The sequence below is a fragment of the Penicillium solitum genome (genome assembly GCF_028829755.1).
Source record: "Penicillium solitum strain IBT 25940 chromosome Unknown utg000001l_segment0_segment0, whole genome shotgun sequence".
Taxonomy (NCBI): Eukaryota; Fungi; Ascomycota; class Eurotiomycetes; order Eurotiales; family Aspergillaceae; genus Penicillium; species Penicillium solitum.
Window position 1 is genome coordinate 1,530,931 of NW_027072121.1, and position 18,077 is coordinate 1,549,007.

An 18,077-nucleotide genomic window follows, 5' to 3' on the forward strand; every position below is an offset into this window, starting at 1 on the left:
GTGGATGCGACGGGATCGTGAGGGGTGGAATTCGGACGCGATGGACCGTTTATGCTCGTGCCGAAAGAACGTGGGAGATCAACCAACAATCAACACTTCTGTCATCGCGCAGAAATTGGGTTCTTTTCTCCAAAAAAAAAAAATTAATGTGACCAGTGGGGAAAAAAGAAGAAGAAGAAAAAAAAGAAGAAAGTCTCGAAGTGTCTGGAAGGTTGAGAAGAAAAAAAGGGCTCTCTGCGGGGAAGGGGGCCGGAAATGCGTTGACAATCGGATCTGCAGCAGAAGATGTGAATTATACAAGTTATACGAAGTATGGAGTACGGAGTACAGGGATGGAAGGGAAAAAGATATGGATATTACATATATGTATTATATGTATGTGGAAAAGGGGTCATAAGGCTATTTACTTTAATTGTTGAACTTTCTGACTCTCTCTTCCCTATTGGCTTGGATTCGGCCAATTTAAATATCGACTATAACACTATAACATATAATATATATATATATCTCTCTCTCTCACACATAAGAGAAAGAGTCTTGAGGTATTTAACTCTTATACATTTGGCATGTCTGACTGGAGTTAGACTGGCTAAACTGGTTAGACTGTACGGAGTAGTTCTACATTTAAGTTAGTATGTACTATTATTATACCTTAAATTACCCCCTAATAGCGACAATCATGACTATCATGATATTTTTAACTTAAAATCATTAGCTCTCGGTCAAAAAACTGTCCGAAATTGGTATTGACTAGATATTCTTTTTCTTTGCTTCTTAGATTTCTTAATCCTTGTCGGGGTATCGACAGATTATTCATACAGTATTACTTAACAAAGAGCTTGTATTGACTGCAGTCGTCCACTAGTCCGCGGGTGTCCAGGTGGGTTTGACAGGGGTTACATAGCTGACTAGTTGATATAGTCTATGGTCATTTCTGCAACGGATTCCCACTTTCTACCCATCAAATCACCAAGTTGCAATCCTCATATTAGGGAGACCAGAGGGGCGCCATGTCTCATCAAAGCACCAGATCCAGATTTTCCCATCCGCGGGGAATATAACAAAGTCCCCGTCCCCAAAAGCCGAGGTGCAAAACCGCTCATGTGGAAAAACCACTCTGTGTGAGGATTCGAATCGACACGCTTTAGCATCGCGGACAAGTGAAGGATCTGAGAATTCAAAGCCAATGTGCAATATTGTTGTTCCTGGGAGGTGGGAGTTCTCAAAACAATAAATCAGGCCACGACCCTGGGTTGAGTAGTCTAGGTTGACGTGAGGACTCCTGGAGTTCGGCTCTGGGCCGTGGAAATGCACAGTAATCCGATCATTTGCCTCGAGTGAAAGAGAAAGTGAACCAGACTCAACCTCATCCCGCAGAGGATCATCTGTAGGATAAAGAGTCCTCCTGTAAGCTTCAGTCGTACAATTTCCTAGCAAAGTAGAGCTTTGGCCGGGGCGCAGATACGCTCTGTATTTTGGTGTGGTGTCTCCTAGTGTGTATTTAGACCCCCATAATTCGTCGTGTCTGAAAGGAAGCTCTTGATATTGCTCCCAGATACAGATAAACGTATTATCATGAACAGAGAACTTCTGGGTTTGCAAATGATGCGTTTCCCAGGACAAGCCAGCATATTCCCATAGTTGAGTATTGTTGCCATCTTTTCTGCGGACGCAAACGACGGAGAATCCATCCTCCTCTGCATGTAATGACAGCAAAAGGATGAATGGCCCGATTTTGATGGAACGGGTGACCCCAGAGTCAAAGCAGAAGTGGACTACGGAATCCACGTAGCTCAACATGACTTTGGATCCGATAGATATGTGATGACCAAATCGCAAAGAAGGAATGCGAAAGGACTTGTACTGTTGGTTACGCATGTTCCAGACATGGCAATACCTATCGTGTCCAGTCAGAAGTGTATTCAATAAAGTGAGATTGCCTTCCTGGTTACATACCCCCGAACAGAAGTTGCTGAGATCAAAATGTCCGAGACCTGGACATGAGTAAATTCTTCTCGATTTGCCGTTGTGAGGGTTCTGTTTTCGCCGGTTGGTAGGTTCACCATGAAGATAGTAGTCCGATCTGTGGATTCTTCAATCCACGCGCATACTCCATTAGAACAGCCTACGGCGTCTCTGTTTGGCGCGTCGTCTATATCGGGAGACAAGTCATAAGGAACTTCAACCACGACCGCAGGCAAGCCCCGTTCCGCTCGAATTCGTTTTTTTATCAGCGCATTCAAATTAGCCGGGGTAAAATCGGGGTTGATGACACTTTTTCCCATGTGATATCTGATTGCAGCGGTGACGACGATGGGTGAAGAGAGCAATACCTGCCATCGTTTGGAGACCTTTATAATATGAACATGTCAGTGGATGCCACATGTATCCCAACAGGCGATGGCATACTCTTCGAAAGAGAACCAGATCGGCTAGGTCCAAGTACTTTACCAACATAGCCACGAGTTCAAAAGGCAGTTTGCCGAGTAAATCACATTGGAATGTCATCGTTTCGAATCGACTTTTCACTTCTCGTATCTCATGAGGACTCAAGTTATCAAGGATTTCATTGAGCCTGTTTGTATTAGCAGGTTAGAGCCGACTATAAACTTTGGATGTGGGACATACACTGCTCGCCGGCTTGAGTTGTTGCGGAGAGCCATGAAGCCCGCGAGAATGGGTTGGGTGGTTGAGTCCATATTGGATCAAATCGAATGGAAAATCAAGATAAATGAAGAGACTTTCAGAGATGAATAGAAAGATTTTCAGAGAAAGATTCTAAAATGATAGGATTTTTGAGGGCGTCCTTTCAGGACTGCACCTGGGCAATGAGCTGAGGTTGAACTAAGGTGGTAGCTCTGGGGATGACTTGACCCGTGGACCTCAGTACATAAGCGACATCTGGAGGCTCAACATTATACAAACCCCTTGGAACCTCCAACGTTTCTTCTTTTCATTCTTTGTTATATCCATCATGGAAGTATTATATGATTTTATTATTCCCTAAGCTCTGCCAAGCCTTTAAAGAAGCTCAAAGGTTGTGAAGAAGCTTCCATATATGCCATGATCCTAGGACGCTGCCGATGCTCGGCCAAACCAATAGACCTACAAGTGGGGAATGTCGCTTATTAGACAGGAAACCTTGAAGAATATACCTAGGCACTGCTGAATTCAAACTGTTATAACTTCTACTATAGAGATCGGGAAGAGGAAGAGGGATCATTTTCCATTCAATGTATGGGAAGCAGGGTATTTATACCCTGAATCTGGCAAACAAGGGCTCAGTCAGGTCTGCAAGTATACAAGTCTGTACAATCGGGCATCAATGGGATGATCTAACACAGGCCATTCCCACTCGAAGCATCTACTCTACATATAATGAACTTTAATAGGAAATACTTCACACTAAACAATGAGAGATCAATATATCATCTCTCACACATCCCGATTAGGAACTGATCTAGGTCATAGAAACACTCAAGAATACAGTGACAAAAAGAAAATAAATGACACAGGAACAGGCGCAAAAGCATTACAAAGATCTCTCTAAGATGTCACTGCGGCGGTTCGGTTCGGTTCGCTAGCCCCAGGAAAAAGGCAAATGAAAATGCTCCCTACCCTCTCTATCATTATAACCAAAAGAGTACACACTCTTTAGATGCCGAGGGTGAACTCAACACCAACGTCAATCTCGCGGGCCATCTTGACGACCTTGGAGAACTGGACGGACTTCTCAGCGGCGTTCTGGAGGTCCTCGATGGAGAAGATCTTAAGGCCGGACTCGTTGATCTGGAAAAGTAGGGAATTTGGTTAGTTTACATCCTAACGAAGAACGGGGGAAACGGGGACTATGGTCATACCAGCTTGTGGGCCTGCTCCATGTTGGTACCCTGCAGACGGGCAATGATGGGGGTGCGCAAGTTCATCTCCTGCACAACGTTGATCAAACCCTGGGCAATGGCGTCACAGCGGACGATACCACCGAAGATGTTAACGAAGACGGCGGACACCTTGGGGTCGCTGGTGATCAGCTCGAAGGCGCTCTTGATGGCAGCGGGGGTGGCACCACCGCCGACATCGAGGAAGTTAGCGGGGGTACCGCCGTTAAGCTTGATGATATCCATGGTGGCCATGGCGAGACCGGCACCGTTGACTAAAGGCGAAAATTAGCATTGTGAATTTTGGAAGTATCAACAGAATCCTTACCGAGGCAGCCGATGTCACCATCGAGCTTGATGAAGTTGAGACCGTGCCTAGAAAAAGGTAGAAGTTAGTAAATTTTGTCTTTGGGTCGGTTTTTTTTTCTTCTTCTTTCAAGGCAACCTACTCAGCGGCCTTGACCTCATCAGCATCCTCCTGGGTAACATCGCGCCAGGAGAAAGCCTCCTTCTGACGGAACTCGGCGTTGTCGTCGAATCCAAGTTTAGCATCCATGGCCAAAACCTGGTGGTCGGAGGTCTCAGACAGGGGGTTGATCTCGAGCTGGGTAACATCGCGCTCCATGAAGCACTTGTAGAGGTTCTGGATGGTGGACTTAGCCTCCTCGATGCACTGCTCGGAGAATCCAAGGTCGGTGGCGATAGTGCGGGCGATCTCGTCAGTGACACCGACGTGGATATCAATGGGAGTAGTCATGATGGCGTCGGGGCTCTCCTTGGCGACAGCCTCGATGTCCATACCACCCTGGGAGGATGAGACGATGACGGGACCACGGGTGGTACGGTCAAGGAGGACAGCGAGGTAGAATTCACGGCGGGCGAACTTGCGCTCGCAAATGTAGACCGAGTTACAGATACGGCCGCCAGCGCCGGTCTGCTTGGTAACGAGCTTGTGACCGATCATCTGGCCAGCGAACATCTTGGCCTCGGTGGGACTGCAAAGATATCTATCAGCTTCATTGTTCCCGATCTGTTGTCGGATTTGTTCAACTCACGAGTAGATCACGCGGACACCACCCTTGAGACCATTGTCGAACTGACCCTTACCACGGCCACCGGCGAGAACCTGGGCCTTGATAACAAGATCACCACCACCTGAAATGTAATGTTCAGCGAGCGCGTTTCAAGGGGGAAAATCAGTAGTATGTTCTTACCGATGGACTTGGCAATAGCCTCGGCCTCTTCGGCGTTATTGGCGACCTCACCCTGGGGGACACCAACACCGTACTAGATTGTTGATCAGCGATCCCGAGTTCCTTTTTTTGGGCGACCGAAGGACGCAACGCGGGTTCACGTACCGACTTGAGGAGCCTTGCGGAGAGGTACTCGTGGATGGAAAGGTTTCGCTTCTGCAAAGCGAGTCTGCTCTGGATGGAGGGTTGCTATTGTTTACAGTCAAAGTCAGCTCAATCACATAAAACGAGCGCGACCCGATCGAATTCAGATATAACTCACTGTCGCAGCCTTGAAGGCCGCCGCAACGGGTCTACCGCGAGCAAGCTTGAACATGATGAATTAGGATGAGAGAGGAGAGGGGGGAATTTGTAGAAGGGCGGAGGTATAAAGCCCGTTTAGATAGTTGGTAAGGGACCGGGAGAACAGCTTTCTTTTTCACTTGGGGTGACCTTGCGCATTACGGTAAAATCGGGTACCGTAGCCAACCAGCGATCGTTACTGACCTGACTCAGCATGCGATCGGGGACAACGCGAATATAACGGAACATGGCTATTAAAGTCGGTACTTCTCTCTTGTCTCTAGATATTTATAAACATAGAGTTTGATTGTTTTTATACATGTACATAGAGATAATAGATATAGATATAATTTTAAATATTGGATTTTTGCTCAAATCCGGTTCTGTATTACTACATCAGTGTATATACACATCAACCCCTGTCCAGAGCATTTTTAACCTTCCATAGTTTGAACATTTTAGTCATAACCCGACCAAACAGTCCTGACCAAGCCCAACCACCCGACAGCATCCAGATCAACCAGCTAGCACGGCCCTCCCAGATCCAGTTCTTACTACCACGAGCCCACGGCCACAACCAGCGCCATGGAGCTGAGCCATACAACACTTGAGAAACGACACTGCGAGCATACGCATCATTGGGCATAGCGTTGTGCTGGCTATGCTTCACACGGGTAAGATACTCGCCCTCGATAGGGGAATACAAAGAACCTGGCTGCAGAGAACGATCAGTACGCGCAATACGCGATTGAACACCGCCGGTAACGATGGTTGAGACATGAACGCTATTGATCCTTGTTAGAAAACAAAACATAACGATCTTGAAATTTGGGGGCTGTATTTAACGAACCCGAAGGGAGCCAGCTCCACGCGAAGCGTGTCACTGAACGAGTGCAGTGCTGCTTTGGAGGCGTTGTAGACAGAGCCGAATACATATGGGATGATCTAGTTATTGTCAGTAAGATAGGATCTGCGAAGATGGAATATCTCGCAAACTTACTCCGGCAACAGATCCAATCTGCACAATAGTACCCTTCGCCTTGATAAGCAAGGGCAGGAAAGTCTGGCACATAGTAATGACCGCGAAAAGGTTGGTCTCAAACGTTTGGCGAACCTCTGCGAGCTCTACTTCCATGGCAGGGACGGTGTAATCTGCAGCAATCAGTACCTATTCGAAATCATTGAGGCCGGAAGCCGCGACAGCGAAGTTACATACTCCGACCACTATGGAATATTAGCCAGATGTACCATCCACGGATGACATTTCAAACGATACTCACGCGTTGTTAACGAGATAATCAAGACCTTTGTCTCCCAGTCTCTTTTCAACATCTGCAAAACACAATTTCACGTTCTCCGGGTCATCAACTGTAAGGCTCAGGGTTTCAATTCCGAGGTCTGCCAGATCAGAGATAGTCGCCGCATCGCGAGCGGTGGCCAGCACGCGCAGTCCATTTCGGTTAAACTCGCGTGCAAGGGAGTTTCCAATTCCACCGGGGGAACATCTACGGTATATATCAGAGACTGTTGTTGCTGTCCGAGGTTGCTTGTCACTTACCCCGTGATGAGCACCGATCTGCGAGTGTCTGTCGTTTCTGACATAGTTAAGGCTGGATACAATAGACTGAAACAGATTTATAGATTCGGAAGAAAAAAAGGTTCCACGAGGTGATAGAACAGCTGGCGATGGCAACTACAACAACATCTGCTAGACAAGTGGAGACCAAACAACTGCCTCGGCTTTCCCCATTTCACGGGCATAGCAACGAGCCCTAAGCCCTATTGCCTGTTTTGTCTTTATAGTATAAAAAGTGGCTTGGAGATATTAATCTGGATTGCACGTTAACAAATCGGAAGATAGGTTAAAGTAGATTGCTCCACCTACAATAAAGCTTAGGAGTTTGCACCATCTAACATATTCCCGATATTCCCGAGAATCCACTTACCTAGTGGTCTACACCGTTCATCCCTCAAAGCAACCGAATGGAGACAATCGAAAACAAGAGCATTGTTCAAACATGATTAGTTCCCATATATAAGCAATTAAACTAAACCGTCCAGTGGCCCCGGATGCGTGCCGATTCCCAAAGGTGAACTCAACGAGTAACACCGTCCCGTGTGTGCCGGAGAACCAGTATTTGATATTCGATTGGTGACGATGGGATTTAACGACATCGATGCCATTGATGCACCCAAAACCCTCAGCTATTTACAGCGTTGTATGTACTAGAATATCAATAATCTATTCGCCATTGCCACTGGTAGATTTCTTGCCATCGGTCCCCACATTAATCCCCGTCGATCCGCGACCCAACGACCTGTCTATTATTCTCTACAGAGATCTTCAGCCGCTATCGCTATTAATCAAAGGGCTTCAACAGAGACCCAGAATTGTACATTATTTTTTCCCATGCTAGCATCTTATCTTTTTGTGGTATTACCTCTTACCACCGCCCATGTCATCATCCGCAAGCAAGCAGCACAATAGAAATCCCGAACGAGAGGGGAAAAGTTCACACTACCCACCCTTGTATTCAACCTCGTGTGCACTCATTTGGTCAAATCGCAACATCCAGTGATGGCCACTGAATCCGATCTACCCCGGCATATGCGAATTCCCGGCGAGGACGGGTACCGAACTCCAACGATAGAAGATGCCGAGCGAGCGCTCTCAGTCCTCGGAGCCGTTGAAGAAAGCCCCAGTGGCGGGATTCGCGAGGCTCATTCATCTGCCTTAGATGCTGCACTACAGCGGGCCTCTTCGCGGGCTACTGTGAAAACAAAGCCGGATAAGGAAGCCGCTGCGTGCAGAGAGTATAACGGACTGGGCCTGTTTGGGCTCAAGCGCACTGTTTCTGGGGAGTTGAGCTGGAAGAAGCGCATTCGTCATGTTACGTGGGCGTATTTTACGTTGACTATGGCTACGGGTGGACTAGCTAATGTCTTGTATCAAGGTCTGCATATTCGATCTCATTCTGTACGATTGAACATGGCTAACAAAAGGACTAGTTCCATTTCGGTTTAAGGGCTTGGATACGATTGGGATCGTTGTCTTCCTGGTTAATATCGTTTTATATCTGATCATCTGGGCTCTCCTGTTTGTTCGGTTCTATCATTATCCATATACGTTCAAGGCGTCGTTCAAGCACCCAACGGAATCTCTCTTTGTGCCCGCGTCGATAGTATCCTTCGGCACAATCCTAATCAACGTATCGCAATACGGGCCCGAGAACACGGGTCCGTGGTTGATGCGCGCAGTCTGTATTCTGTTTTGGATCGATGCCACTCTAGCTGTGATGTTCTCGGCTGGCATCTACCTCCTCCTTTGGTCGACGCAGACATTCACCATCGCGCAGATGACTCCTATCTGGATTTTCCCTGCTTACCCGATGCTCATCATTGGCCCGCATGCTGGGATCCTCAGTGCAAAGCTGGAACCGTCGCAGTCTCTGCCGGTTATCATTGGCGGCACGACTATCCAGGGAGTTGGTTTTTTGGTTTCGTTGATGGTTTACTCGGCCTTCATCTACCGGCTGATGACGCAGAAGCTGCCGAGGGAAAATATCCGTCCTGGTATGTTCGTTTCTGTGGGACCGAGTGGATTTACGGTTGCCGGGCTGGTGAATATGGCGGCTGGGGCGAAGAGGTCGTTTCCGGCCGATTTTATGGGCAATGGGGAGCTGGCTGCCGATGTGTTGAAGATTGTTACTAATTTTTCGTGTCTTTGGCTTTGGGGGTATGTTCGGCTTTTTCGTTGTTTCTATCTACCCAGCTAACTCTTGTCTAGGTTGGCCATCTTTTTCTTCATTATTGCAAGCGCAGCCCATTGGTCGGCGATCGGACACGGTCGCATGGTTTTCTCAATGACCTGGTTCTCATTTGTCTTCCCTAATACTGCCTTGATCACTGCTACTTTTGCTATCGGCAAGGCATTCTCCTGCAAGCCTATTGAAATTGTTGGGTGTGTGGCGATACTACCGTTGGTGTTGATGTACTTTTTTGTGTGCTATATGATGGTTCGAGCCATTTTGACGCGACAAATCTTATGGCCCCAGAAAGGCGAGGATAGAGATGAGGGTGGATTTGAGATTCTTCGGGTTAAACCAGTGGCTGCGGCAGAGGTTTTAGGACATACATAGGTGCACAATATATATATGGACAACCCTTTTTATATATCCATGTATGTTTTACATCAAAACCACAAAATCCTAACACTTCGAAAGAAAACACAATTCATTATAATGTCTACATACATAATATGAATTCCAACACCACCTACACAAAATAAACAGTAATAAAACAAAACGAAGATATATACTCCGTATATAAATAACAAGCAAAAAAAAACAAAAGCAAAAAAGAATGGACCCGCCGGGAATTGAACCCGGGACCCCCCGCAAGTCACTGTTGTAGTGCGAAGCGGGTATTATACCCCTAAACCACAGGCCCATTTGATGAAAGATTTCGCTTTTATTTGTCATTCGACGAGGTGTAATATAAGCTGCATACACTGGACATTCCAAGTACGATGGAGATATCACAAGTGATAACTGAAATATGTTCAAATGAGAATGAGAATGAGACATACTATAATTTGTTGTAATCTAGATAAACATACGACACACTGCTGTTTCATGAAGAGCTAATGTATGTTTGGAATTCCATCGCAAGATCTTACCAAGCCCTATCTATAACTTGGAACTACAGTATATAGATTGTTCCTTCCCAACCTCTCTGCATCCATACATGGGAAGGGAACATGGGAATCGCTAATTAAAATCATCTTTCTGGAAGGCGCAACGTCCCCACCAGCGAGTGTAAACTCCCCCCTCGCCCCTCTTCAAATTCGTACATGCATGCTAAAGATCGATCACAAGGACAAATAGACATCTGTTTGTCTCCTGTAGCGGTATATATATTAGACCCTAACATCCGTTGGAAACCACACGATCTGTCATCAGTAAAGATACGGGACCTCCTGAAGCTCCTGCCTGAAATGCCTCTTACAATAGCATCAATCCCGCCCCTGCCACGTCAATTTACGGATCATGGATACCATCTCTCTTGCAACCAGATTTCACTTGGCCTCGACCGATGCAGTCAACAATATGCCAAACAGCACCTGAAATTCCAGCCCTTCCATGCAAAATAAGACGCAGAGTGTACGGTCTATTCCATGAACTATTACATCAATTTTCTGGCTGGTACTGTTCATGGTTCAACATATCATTCAATGCAAGCATTGTACAATTGCCATTTGGCTTGGTCCTAAAGTGGACAGATCGAACGAGTTTAGAGGAAGCCGCCGCGATGCAAATGGCGTGAGCTGGCGGGATGCCCGTTCCTAAAGTTTTGTCTTGCGGGGAGCACCCTCACGCGCCCTTCAATCGCGTTTTCTCAATATTGATGACGAGATTGCCAGGAACATCACTTGAGAATTCATTCGACCCTTTACAAGTTGAACTAGAAGAACCGTGGCTTTTCGAACTGAAAAAATGCGTCATCTCCATGCGTACTTGGCCCTCGCCTTATACCCCAAACCAAAATATTTGCTCGGTTTTGGGTACCTCGTTACGAAGTTCAAGAGTGTCTAACCATATAATGGGTCCGTTTACGGATGAAGAAGAACGTCACAATTATCTCTTAAGCCCTGCTTCTGGACATGGCTTTGATTCAACTGCAGAGTATACCCAAGCTTTAACACAGGCGAATAAAATTCGCAAATACTCTCATCGGATTACTTTTACGCATGGTGACTTCAAGGCTCATAATATTCTTCTCGGAGATGATGGCCATCTATCAGGTTTCTTGATTGGGAATCTGCTGGATGGTACCCTGAATACTGGGATTTCACGACTGCGATGAGATATGGAAAGAACAGCTGGTGGTATCAGGTGGCGCTGTGGATTGGCGGGGACCAGTACGATGGGGAGCTGGCCTGTGATATTGCGCTCAATTCATTGACAGTTGACTCATATGACCCATATGTAGCGTTTTGAGGAGTGATTAATCTCAGCATGTGTTGTTTTCTCTGCCCTTTATTTTCTCTGTTGATAACTCCATCTGATCATACAATAGTTTGCATCGGGAAGTGAGGAGATACAGGGAAACCAGACGACATTTCACCGGGCAATGGAGATGGATAGTCACCGACCTTGCCGTAAGATTCGATCAGAATATCTAGGTCGAGATGGACCAGAGCAGAGGTATAGTGGAAGACAAAGAATTTTGTATCTTAAGATCGTCATCTACCGTTATAGTCTACAAAGCTACACACATGACGACGGAAATTGAGAGAAATCAAACAATAAATTCTACAAAAGTCAGTCGGGGTATCGAACTAATATGTAAAAAAAAAAAAAAAAAAAAGAAACAAAGATCATGTCTGCCACCTAAGCATCCTCCATCACGGGAGAACTGCCGGCGGAAGCAGCCGAGCTTCCGCCGGAGTTACTCCCACGCTTCTTCTTCCCCTTCTTAGGGGACTTTGAGCTTCGACCACGGCGGTGGTGGTCAACCGCACCGCCGGACAACTTGCGGCCACGATCGGGCTCCCGCGACGGCATGTTGAGGATTATCCGGGGGCCGCCCCTGACTCCCCCCACGGAAGTTGGAATCTGTGGAACTGGGGGGAGGTTCAAGGGGCTGACACCCCGGTGTGGAGTTCCGGCGCGCGTCAGACTGGTGCTCTTCCGACGGGAGGCACCCACAGACGGGGAGGCCTCGCGCGAGGCAGCAGGGAGGGTTGTGGCCGCAGTGATGGTCTTTGGGGTCTTCAGGCCCTTGCGGGCCTGGCGTCGTGGGGTGGCAGGGAGGGGGGTGGTGGGCACAGGGGTCGCCTCCTTGGCCTTGCGCACCCGCAGCTGGCGCCCCTTCTCGGCGGGGAGGATAAGGTCGAGACCCCCATCCTGGGCGCTCCGCTCTCGTCGCTGGCGGCTCAGCTCCGCCGGCCGGCAGCTCAGGGTCTGGCGGCCATCGGGGATGATGAGCTTCGAGAGCTCCCCGGTGGCCACCGCCCAGCTCACTTCTGGCAAAGGGGCGGCGACGATGTTGGCATCGAGGTCCCCGGTGGACCTCCGGTCTCTCCCGGGGGCGACGACCTTCGCTGCGAAGGACTTGGTGGCGGTCAGGTAGGTGGCGGCACTCTTCTTGCGCCCTTTGCTGGGCGTTGGAGCCATGATGACATCCAATTCTCTCAGATTATCCTGAGACCACCACTCACTTTTGAACTCTGAGTTCTCACTCAGACCTGACAGATGGCTGAGCACACCAGAGGACAACGCGCGGTCACTGTAGCCGCCCTCGAGGACGCTGATGACGCGCCCCTCTACGCCGAGGCCTTCCTCTTGTGACATGCGGATGACATCCGCAGTGAACTTGGCGTAGAACTCAGTTGGCACCTTCACGCTGTGGCGTTGCATGCCATTGCCTTCCCACTCGCTGGCATCAAACCCAGCAGAGATAAAGATTGCCGCTTTGGGCAGTGGAGCACTCGGATTCTCTTCTCGTTCTTGGTTGAGTTCCATCGTGCGTTCGCGAAGAAATGAGCGGGCTTTGGCGATCAATGCGTTGTATTTCGTCTCGTACAATTTCCAGAACTCATCAAGATCGGCCCACTGTTGGAGATGAACGTTCCAGATGGACTGATTGTGCGCTTCGACGCAGAGGCTGGCACCCATGACTTTGTCGCGCTCGCCATTCTCGCAAGGGAAAGAGTTCACATCATGCAAGCTGTAGTAGCCAATTGCTGCTTTGGTATATGGGGGAGCGTCTTCATATTCCTTGAATTTCGTGGCATCGGCTCTGGCCAAGTCGGCCCTTTGAGTTTTGTTGAGTAATTTGGAGTTGTGATCGTATGCGATGTCCTGAGACCCATCGCCATGGTGAAGATCGAAGTCAAGGATCGCAGCGTGGGTGAGACCGTGGGTTGTTGCTGCGTGGGAAATTCCGACATGAACGTTGTTGATCCAGCAAAAGCCGGAAGGGAAGTTAGCTGAACAATGGTGACCGGGAGGTCGAATGCAGACGAATGCGCGCTGGATTGGACCAGACTTGAAAACAAGATCCACTCCCTCGCAGACGCCCCCCAGGGCTCCTTGGAAGGCATTCACAGACTCCGAGCACAAGTAGAGGTCGTTGGCATTCAGGGCGGGACCACTTGTCCCGAGGCCGTCGTCTTCCTCCGTCCGTTGTCTAGCAAGTTCGTTTCCATCCATGATGAGTCGTGACTCTGCAAGATCCCCCATCCATTTCAATTCTGACATCCATTGGGTCCCATGAACATCTGTAACAGCAGGACTAGACAGATGCACCTTGCGATCGGTCTTGATAATCTGAAAAGGGGCATCAATCTCGTTCAAGTTCGAACTTAGTTTTGGTGCGAGATCTTCCGCATAGCGAGAGCCGAGGAGAACATAGGCTGCAGAGATGCCCACAGCGCAGGCGCGGATGCGCTCTGGTCTTTCGACAATTCTGTCGAGAATTCGTTTTGACGCTTCAAGTTGGGAGTAACGATGGCCATAGCAGTCGTCGTGAACAACAACCGCAGTTTTAGAGCTGACATTGCCAGATTGGTGCAATGCAAGCTCTTTGGAGAAGTGCTCAGCGGCGACAGACGAAGCAGTCGGAATTGGAGCTTCTGGGGCCGGGCTAAAGACAAGGCGTGCGGGGTGCATCGCGGGTGATGTTGCGGTGGTTTGAGACCCCGCAGAGGTGAGTGATGTGCGGCGTGAAGGGTCAGGAGTTGGAGAAGAAGATTTGAGCGGTTGCGAGACAGAACGAAGAGATGCAGTGGACTTGCGCTTTTGTAGTGGTGCAATTGACTTGCGTCGTTCCTCTCGAACAGAGACGGAACCGGCTGTTTGTGAGACAGATTGCACAGGTTGCTTTGATTGTAATGAGACAGTTTCAACAGATTGATCTGACTGTAAAGAGACAGGTCGAACAGGTTGGGTGGGCTGTAGAGGAATAGCAGGTACAGGTTGGGTGGCTTGAACAGATATAGGGGGAAGATAGGATGGAACAGGGGAGAGACGAGGCGATGAGGGCAATGGAGACTCTGTCGCCAGAGTCAGGCGATTCAGAGAATCGACCAATTCAGAATGCGTCTCATCGATATTGTTGTTCTTGACACCATTGTCTATGAATAGTGGCGGGCCCTCCTGAGTGGAGGGGTGTTTGTATTCCATCTTGCAGATACCGACTCTGCTACAAAGGGCCAATACACGATGTTTCTTCTCATTCAATATGAAATCAAAGGCAAAAGATGATAGGTCGAGGTTTGTTGAATAGGCAAGGGGAAACAAAAGAAACAAAGAGACAAAGGAAGGGTGGGGATTCACATGTTTGGGCTAAGCCGCATCGGGCAAGGGTTCAGTCGATCACCAGACCATAGAACAACGACATGCGAACATTCTTATGTTTCTACTTCTATTTCTATTGTTTATATTGTTTCTATTATTTAAATATGTATGAATGTAATGATCTTCTTTGAATTGTTTGAGTTAAGTATTCTATTTTATTCATAGCTTTTGTAACAATCCACAACCATGCTTCATGTTCTCTCTGCATCTACCAGACCTCGTCTCTAATATAAAATAGACCAAAAAATAAAAAAAGAATTCAATAAAGACAAGAATCGAATTTCATGCAGATCATCTAGATCATTGCATCCACGTGATGGAACACCGTAAACCCGCAGAATTCCATTTCCCCAAGATCCAAACCAAGACCCCGAATCTCCCGAACACCACAGCTGTAAAAAAAGACAGACAGAGAATAGAGAAAAAAAAAGAAGTCAATTGTAAATATCGTCACTAACGCGACCGCAGACCCCGCCATTGATACCACTGATACCAACGGCGCCCGAAAGAATCCTTTTCACCAAGGGAATCTTCAGATCGGCGGCGCACCTTATGCTCCTTCTTGCGGGTCTCCTTCTCGGACTTGAAACCACGTGTGGCGTGTGAGTTGCAGAAGCAGTGCATATGCACGGTCTCAACGCTGACGCCCGGACAACCGTTCCGGTGGTGGGCGGCGCAGACGTTGTTGCCGGAATCTTCTTCGCATTGGCACCATTCGTAGAGTGTGAAGTATTGGCGGCACATGGTTGCTTTTGTAGTATGCTTTTCTTCAAAGTGGCAGTTGACCGTTGGCTGTTGCGGGGTGTCCCACAGGTACCCGCAGTGCGTTTTGGTAGTCGGATAGTGATAGTTGATGGACGATGGTATGTATTTCGTGGTAGTTTCAGAATGTGTCGACCAGAGTGGATGTGAGATGAATATTGATGATGGTGTATTGGCGAGGAAATGAGGAAGTCAAATGCCCAATATTGTACCGGATTAGCTACTAAGCCTAATCGGAAATCCCGGGAAAGTATGCTTTGTAGCTGATGATGTCGAGATGCTCGGAGATTTGGAAGGCTTGTTCAGACCAGCTGAAATGAGACGTGGGGATATGAGGAGAGTTGAAGTTGAAGAGGTTAGGGATCAGCAGGAAAAAAAATCCGATCTAAAGGAGGGTAGAGAAGAAGGTCTTTAAGTTCTTCTAGGCTGCCTCATGTAATGATGAGTAAATAGTCATTGACCGTGTCTATGAATGGAACCACGGCTATTGATTGGAGCTGACGTCAAAGAAATCTTTTTGATTATTATAGTCCACAGGTAATTATTATAATCATAATCATATTATTACTCCGTACTCCGCAGTGGGCTTATATATATCATTAGTGGGTTTATACCTTGCCTAGACCTTACCCCATCCGTCGGCTGAGAGCTGCAGGTTACATCTGACACCAGGTCGTATTCTCGCCGAGGGCGCGATGGGGCTTGGGACCACTATTTTTTTGCCTTTGGAGAGGTATAGTCTAGAATTATGTTAACCAGCCACTCTTAATTAACAATTTAGGCAGCAAACTTGGCGCCCTGATGGGGACAGGGGGGTTACAAGGTGAGGTAATGAAAATGAGATTGGTCTTTGAAGAAAGCGAGACCGGAAAAAGAAAACAAGGCGGTTATCGTCTTGTTTCAACAGGTTCAACAAAGGTAGTGCTAGAAATAAAATCATGCAGAAACGTTAAAAATAGAGATCAAAATTCTGCATCAAAGGAGGTACATAGTTTGAAACTTCACGGCGACAAATTTGATCGACAAGACCACCCGAGAGCCAGTCAGCCCTGACAGGTTGAGACGAACTGGGGGGATCCGCCCATACCCGGCGCTCCGCAGGGGTCTCTTTTCCGAGCAAGCAGATCCGTGATTGGAGCAAAGGTCTGTTTGGCCTGCCGCCAGGATCTCGCATCGGGGTGACCTGCCGGGTGACTTGTCTCGTTTAGCGCCGAAGAAAAAAAAAGATTAGAGTTTGAATGTCATTGAGATTTTTGAGTAAGATCGAGATAGATGATCTCATCGTCAATCGTCAAGGACGCAAACGGAAAAGTGAAATAAAGTATGAGGCGTAGGACCTGTGGCGGTGCACTAAAGTCACATGTGTCGGAATACCTTCCGAGGAAAATGGTGCCTGAGGCTCTCAATAGAAAGTCCACCTTCTATCCATAGCTCGGATTTAATTTACCTCCACTCAATTGATTGAACATATCATTGCAATCCGTACCTAAACCCATACTAAACCCCCCAAACTCGCAATACCGAGTTTTCAAAAAGGAGCACACCACCTCAACCAATCGATCAATATCAACAATCAAAACCACAATCGCCACAAACACCAACAACAACCCCACCTTACCTGAAATGACAACCAACACACCATCCGAGACACCAACAATGACCCCAGCAACACCAGCACGTGCCAGTGCACTCCTATCAAACCTAACAGCCGTGCGCGCGCGAGTGAGCACAGCCGTCCTCCAATCCCCAATTCCCAGCAAACCAATCCGACTCGTCGCGGTCTCCAAGCTCAAGCCCGCATCCGACGCACTGGCACTACACCAAGCCCCAGGATCGCAAGTCCACTTCGGCGAGAACTACCTTCAAGAACTACTCGAGAAATCGCGCCTGCTACCCGCCAGCATCAAATGGCATTTCATCGGCGGGCTGCAGAGCAACAAATGTGTGACGCTTGCGCGGGACGTGCGCGGGCTATGGGCTGTCGAGAGTGTGGACTCGGAGAAGAAGGCGAAGTTGCTAGATAAGGGATGGGGTGAGAGGGGCCCTGAGATGGCGGCTACAAACCATGACGAGGATGGGAGGTTGCGCATCTATGTTCAGATTAATACGTCTGGCGAGGAGAATAAGGCTGGTGTTGAGCCTGCTGGGGCGGCGGCGCTTTGTCGATATGTTCGTGAGCAGTGTCCCCGGCTTAAGTTGCAGGGATTCATGACTATTGGGGCTATTGCGAGATCGCGGATGACGACGGTGGAGAATGAGAATGAGGATTTTGTTTGTTTAAAGGAGACGAGGGATCGAGTTGTTAAGGAGCTTGGGTTGGTTGGGAATGAGGCTGGGTTGGAGCTTAGTATGGGTATGAGCTCTGATTTCGAGGGGGCAATTGCTCTTGGTAGTGATCAGGTTAGGGTTGGGACTACGATCTTTGGGGATCGGCCGCCGAAGGCGGAGGCGAGTGTTGTTTGAGTTTACGGGCTGGGGTGGTTATGAGTTACGATTTCGTGGAGACTACATGTAGACTTTTAAAAGTTGTTGGGCTTCTC

The 18,077-nt window shown here is 48.1% G+C and overlaps 7 protein-coding genes across 7 annotated transcripts; 2 read left to right on the forward strand and 5 right to left on the reverse strand.

Moving 5' to 3' along the window:
* Positions 1-966: 966 nt before the first annotated feature.
* Positions 967-2,699, reverse strand: N7455_000624 (F-box domain protein; the record flags this gene model as incomplete). The annotated part of the gene is made up of 4 exons (XM_040958045.2): positions 967-1,897; positions 1,957-2,351; positions 2,410-2,575; positions 2,629-2,699. The coding sequence occupies 4 exons, from the start codon at positions 2,697-2,699 to the stop codon at positions 967-969; spliced, it is 1,563 nt and encodes a 520-aa protein (XP_040811550.2).
* A 955-nt stretch (positions 2,700-3,654) lies between these two features.
* N7455_000625 (succinate--CoA ligase (GDP-forming) subunit beta) lies at positions 3,655-5,447 on the reverse strand (the record flags this gene model as incomplete). The annotated part of the gene is made up of 8 exons (XM_040958091.2): positions 3,655-3,789; positions 3,861-4,153; positions 4,207-4,253; positions 4,328-4,873; positions 4,934-5,033; positions 5,093-5,165; positions 5,237-5,320; positions 5,394-5,447. 8 exons carry the CDS (start codon positions 5,445-5,447, stop codon positions 3,655-3,657), a joined length of 1,332 nt encoding a protein of 443 aa, XP_040811482.1.
* Positions 5,448-5,825: 378 nt separating this feature from the next.
* Positions 5,826-7,015, reverse strand: N7455_000626 (SDR family oxidoreductase; the record flags this gene model as incomplete). Its single annotated transcript, XM_040958033.2, has 6 exons — positions 5,826-6,198; positions 6,264-6,358; positions 6,414-6,565; positions 6,630-6,637; positions 6,694-6,918; positions 6,972-7,015. 6 exons carry the CDS (start codon positions 7,013-7,015, stop codon positions 5,826-5,828), a joined length of 897 nt encoding a protein of 298 aa, XP_040811562.2.
* A 976-nt stretch (positions 7,016-7,991) lies between these two features.
* Positions 7,992-9,552, forward strand: N7455_000627 (tellurite-resistance/dicarboxylate transporter family protein; the record flags this gene model as incomplete). The annotated part of the gene is made up of 3 exons (XM_040958029.2): positions 7,992-8,367; positions 8,423-9,149; positions 9,201-9,552. The coding sequence occupies 3 exons, from the start codon at positions 7,992-7,994 to the stop codon at positions 9,550-9,552; spliced, it is 1,455 nt and encodes a 484-aa protein (XP_040811522.2).
* Positions 9,553-11,805: 2,253 nt separating this feature from the next.
* N7455_000628 (histone deacetylase hosB) lies at positions 11,806-14,601 on the reverse strand (the record flags this gene model as incomplete). The annotated part of the gene is made up of 1 exon (XM_040958095.2): positions 11,806-14,601. One exon carries the CDS (start codon positions 14,599-14,601, stop codon positions 11,806-11,808), a length of 2,796 nt encoding a protein of 931 aa, XP_040811582.2.
* A 627-nt stretch (positions 14,602-15,228) lies between these two features.
* On the reverse strand, positions 15,229-15,519 carry N7455_000629 (uncharacterized protein; the record flags this gene model as incomplete). The annotated part of the gene is made up of 1 exon (XM_065603838.1): positions 15,229-15,519. The coding sequence occupies one exon, from the start codon at positions 15,517-15,519 to the stop codon at positions 15,229-15,231; it is 291 nt and encodes a 96-aa protein (XP_065462329.1).
* Positions 15,520-17,160: 1,641 nt separating this feature from the next.
* N7455_000630 (YggS family pyridoxal phosphate enzyme) lies at positions 17,161-18,000 on the forward strand (the record flags this gene model as incomplete). The annotated part of the gene is made up of 1 exon (XM_040958048.2): positions 17,161-18,000. The coding sequence occupies one exon, from the start codon at positions 17,161-17,163 to the stop codon at positions 17,998-18,000; it is 840 nt and encodes a 279-aa protein (XP_040811570.2).
* Between the last annotated feature and the right edge of the window lie 77 nt (positions 18,001-18,077).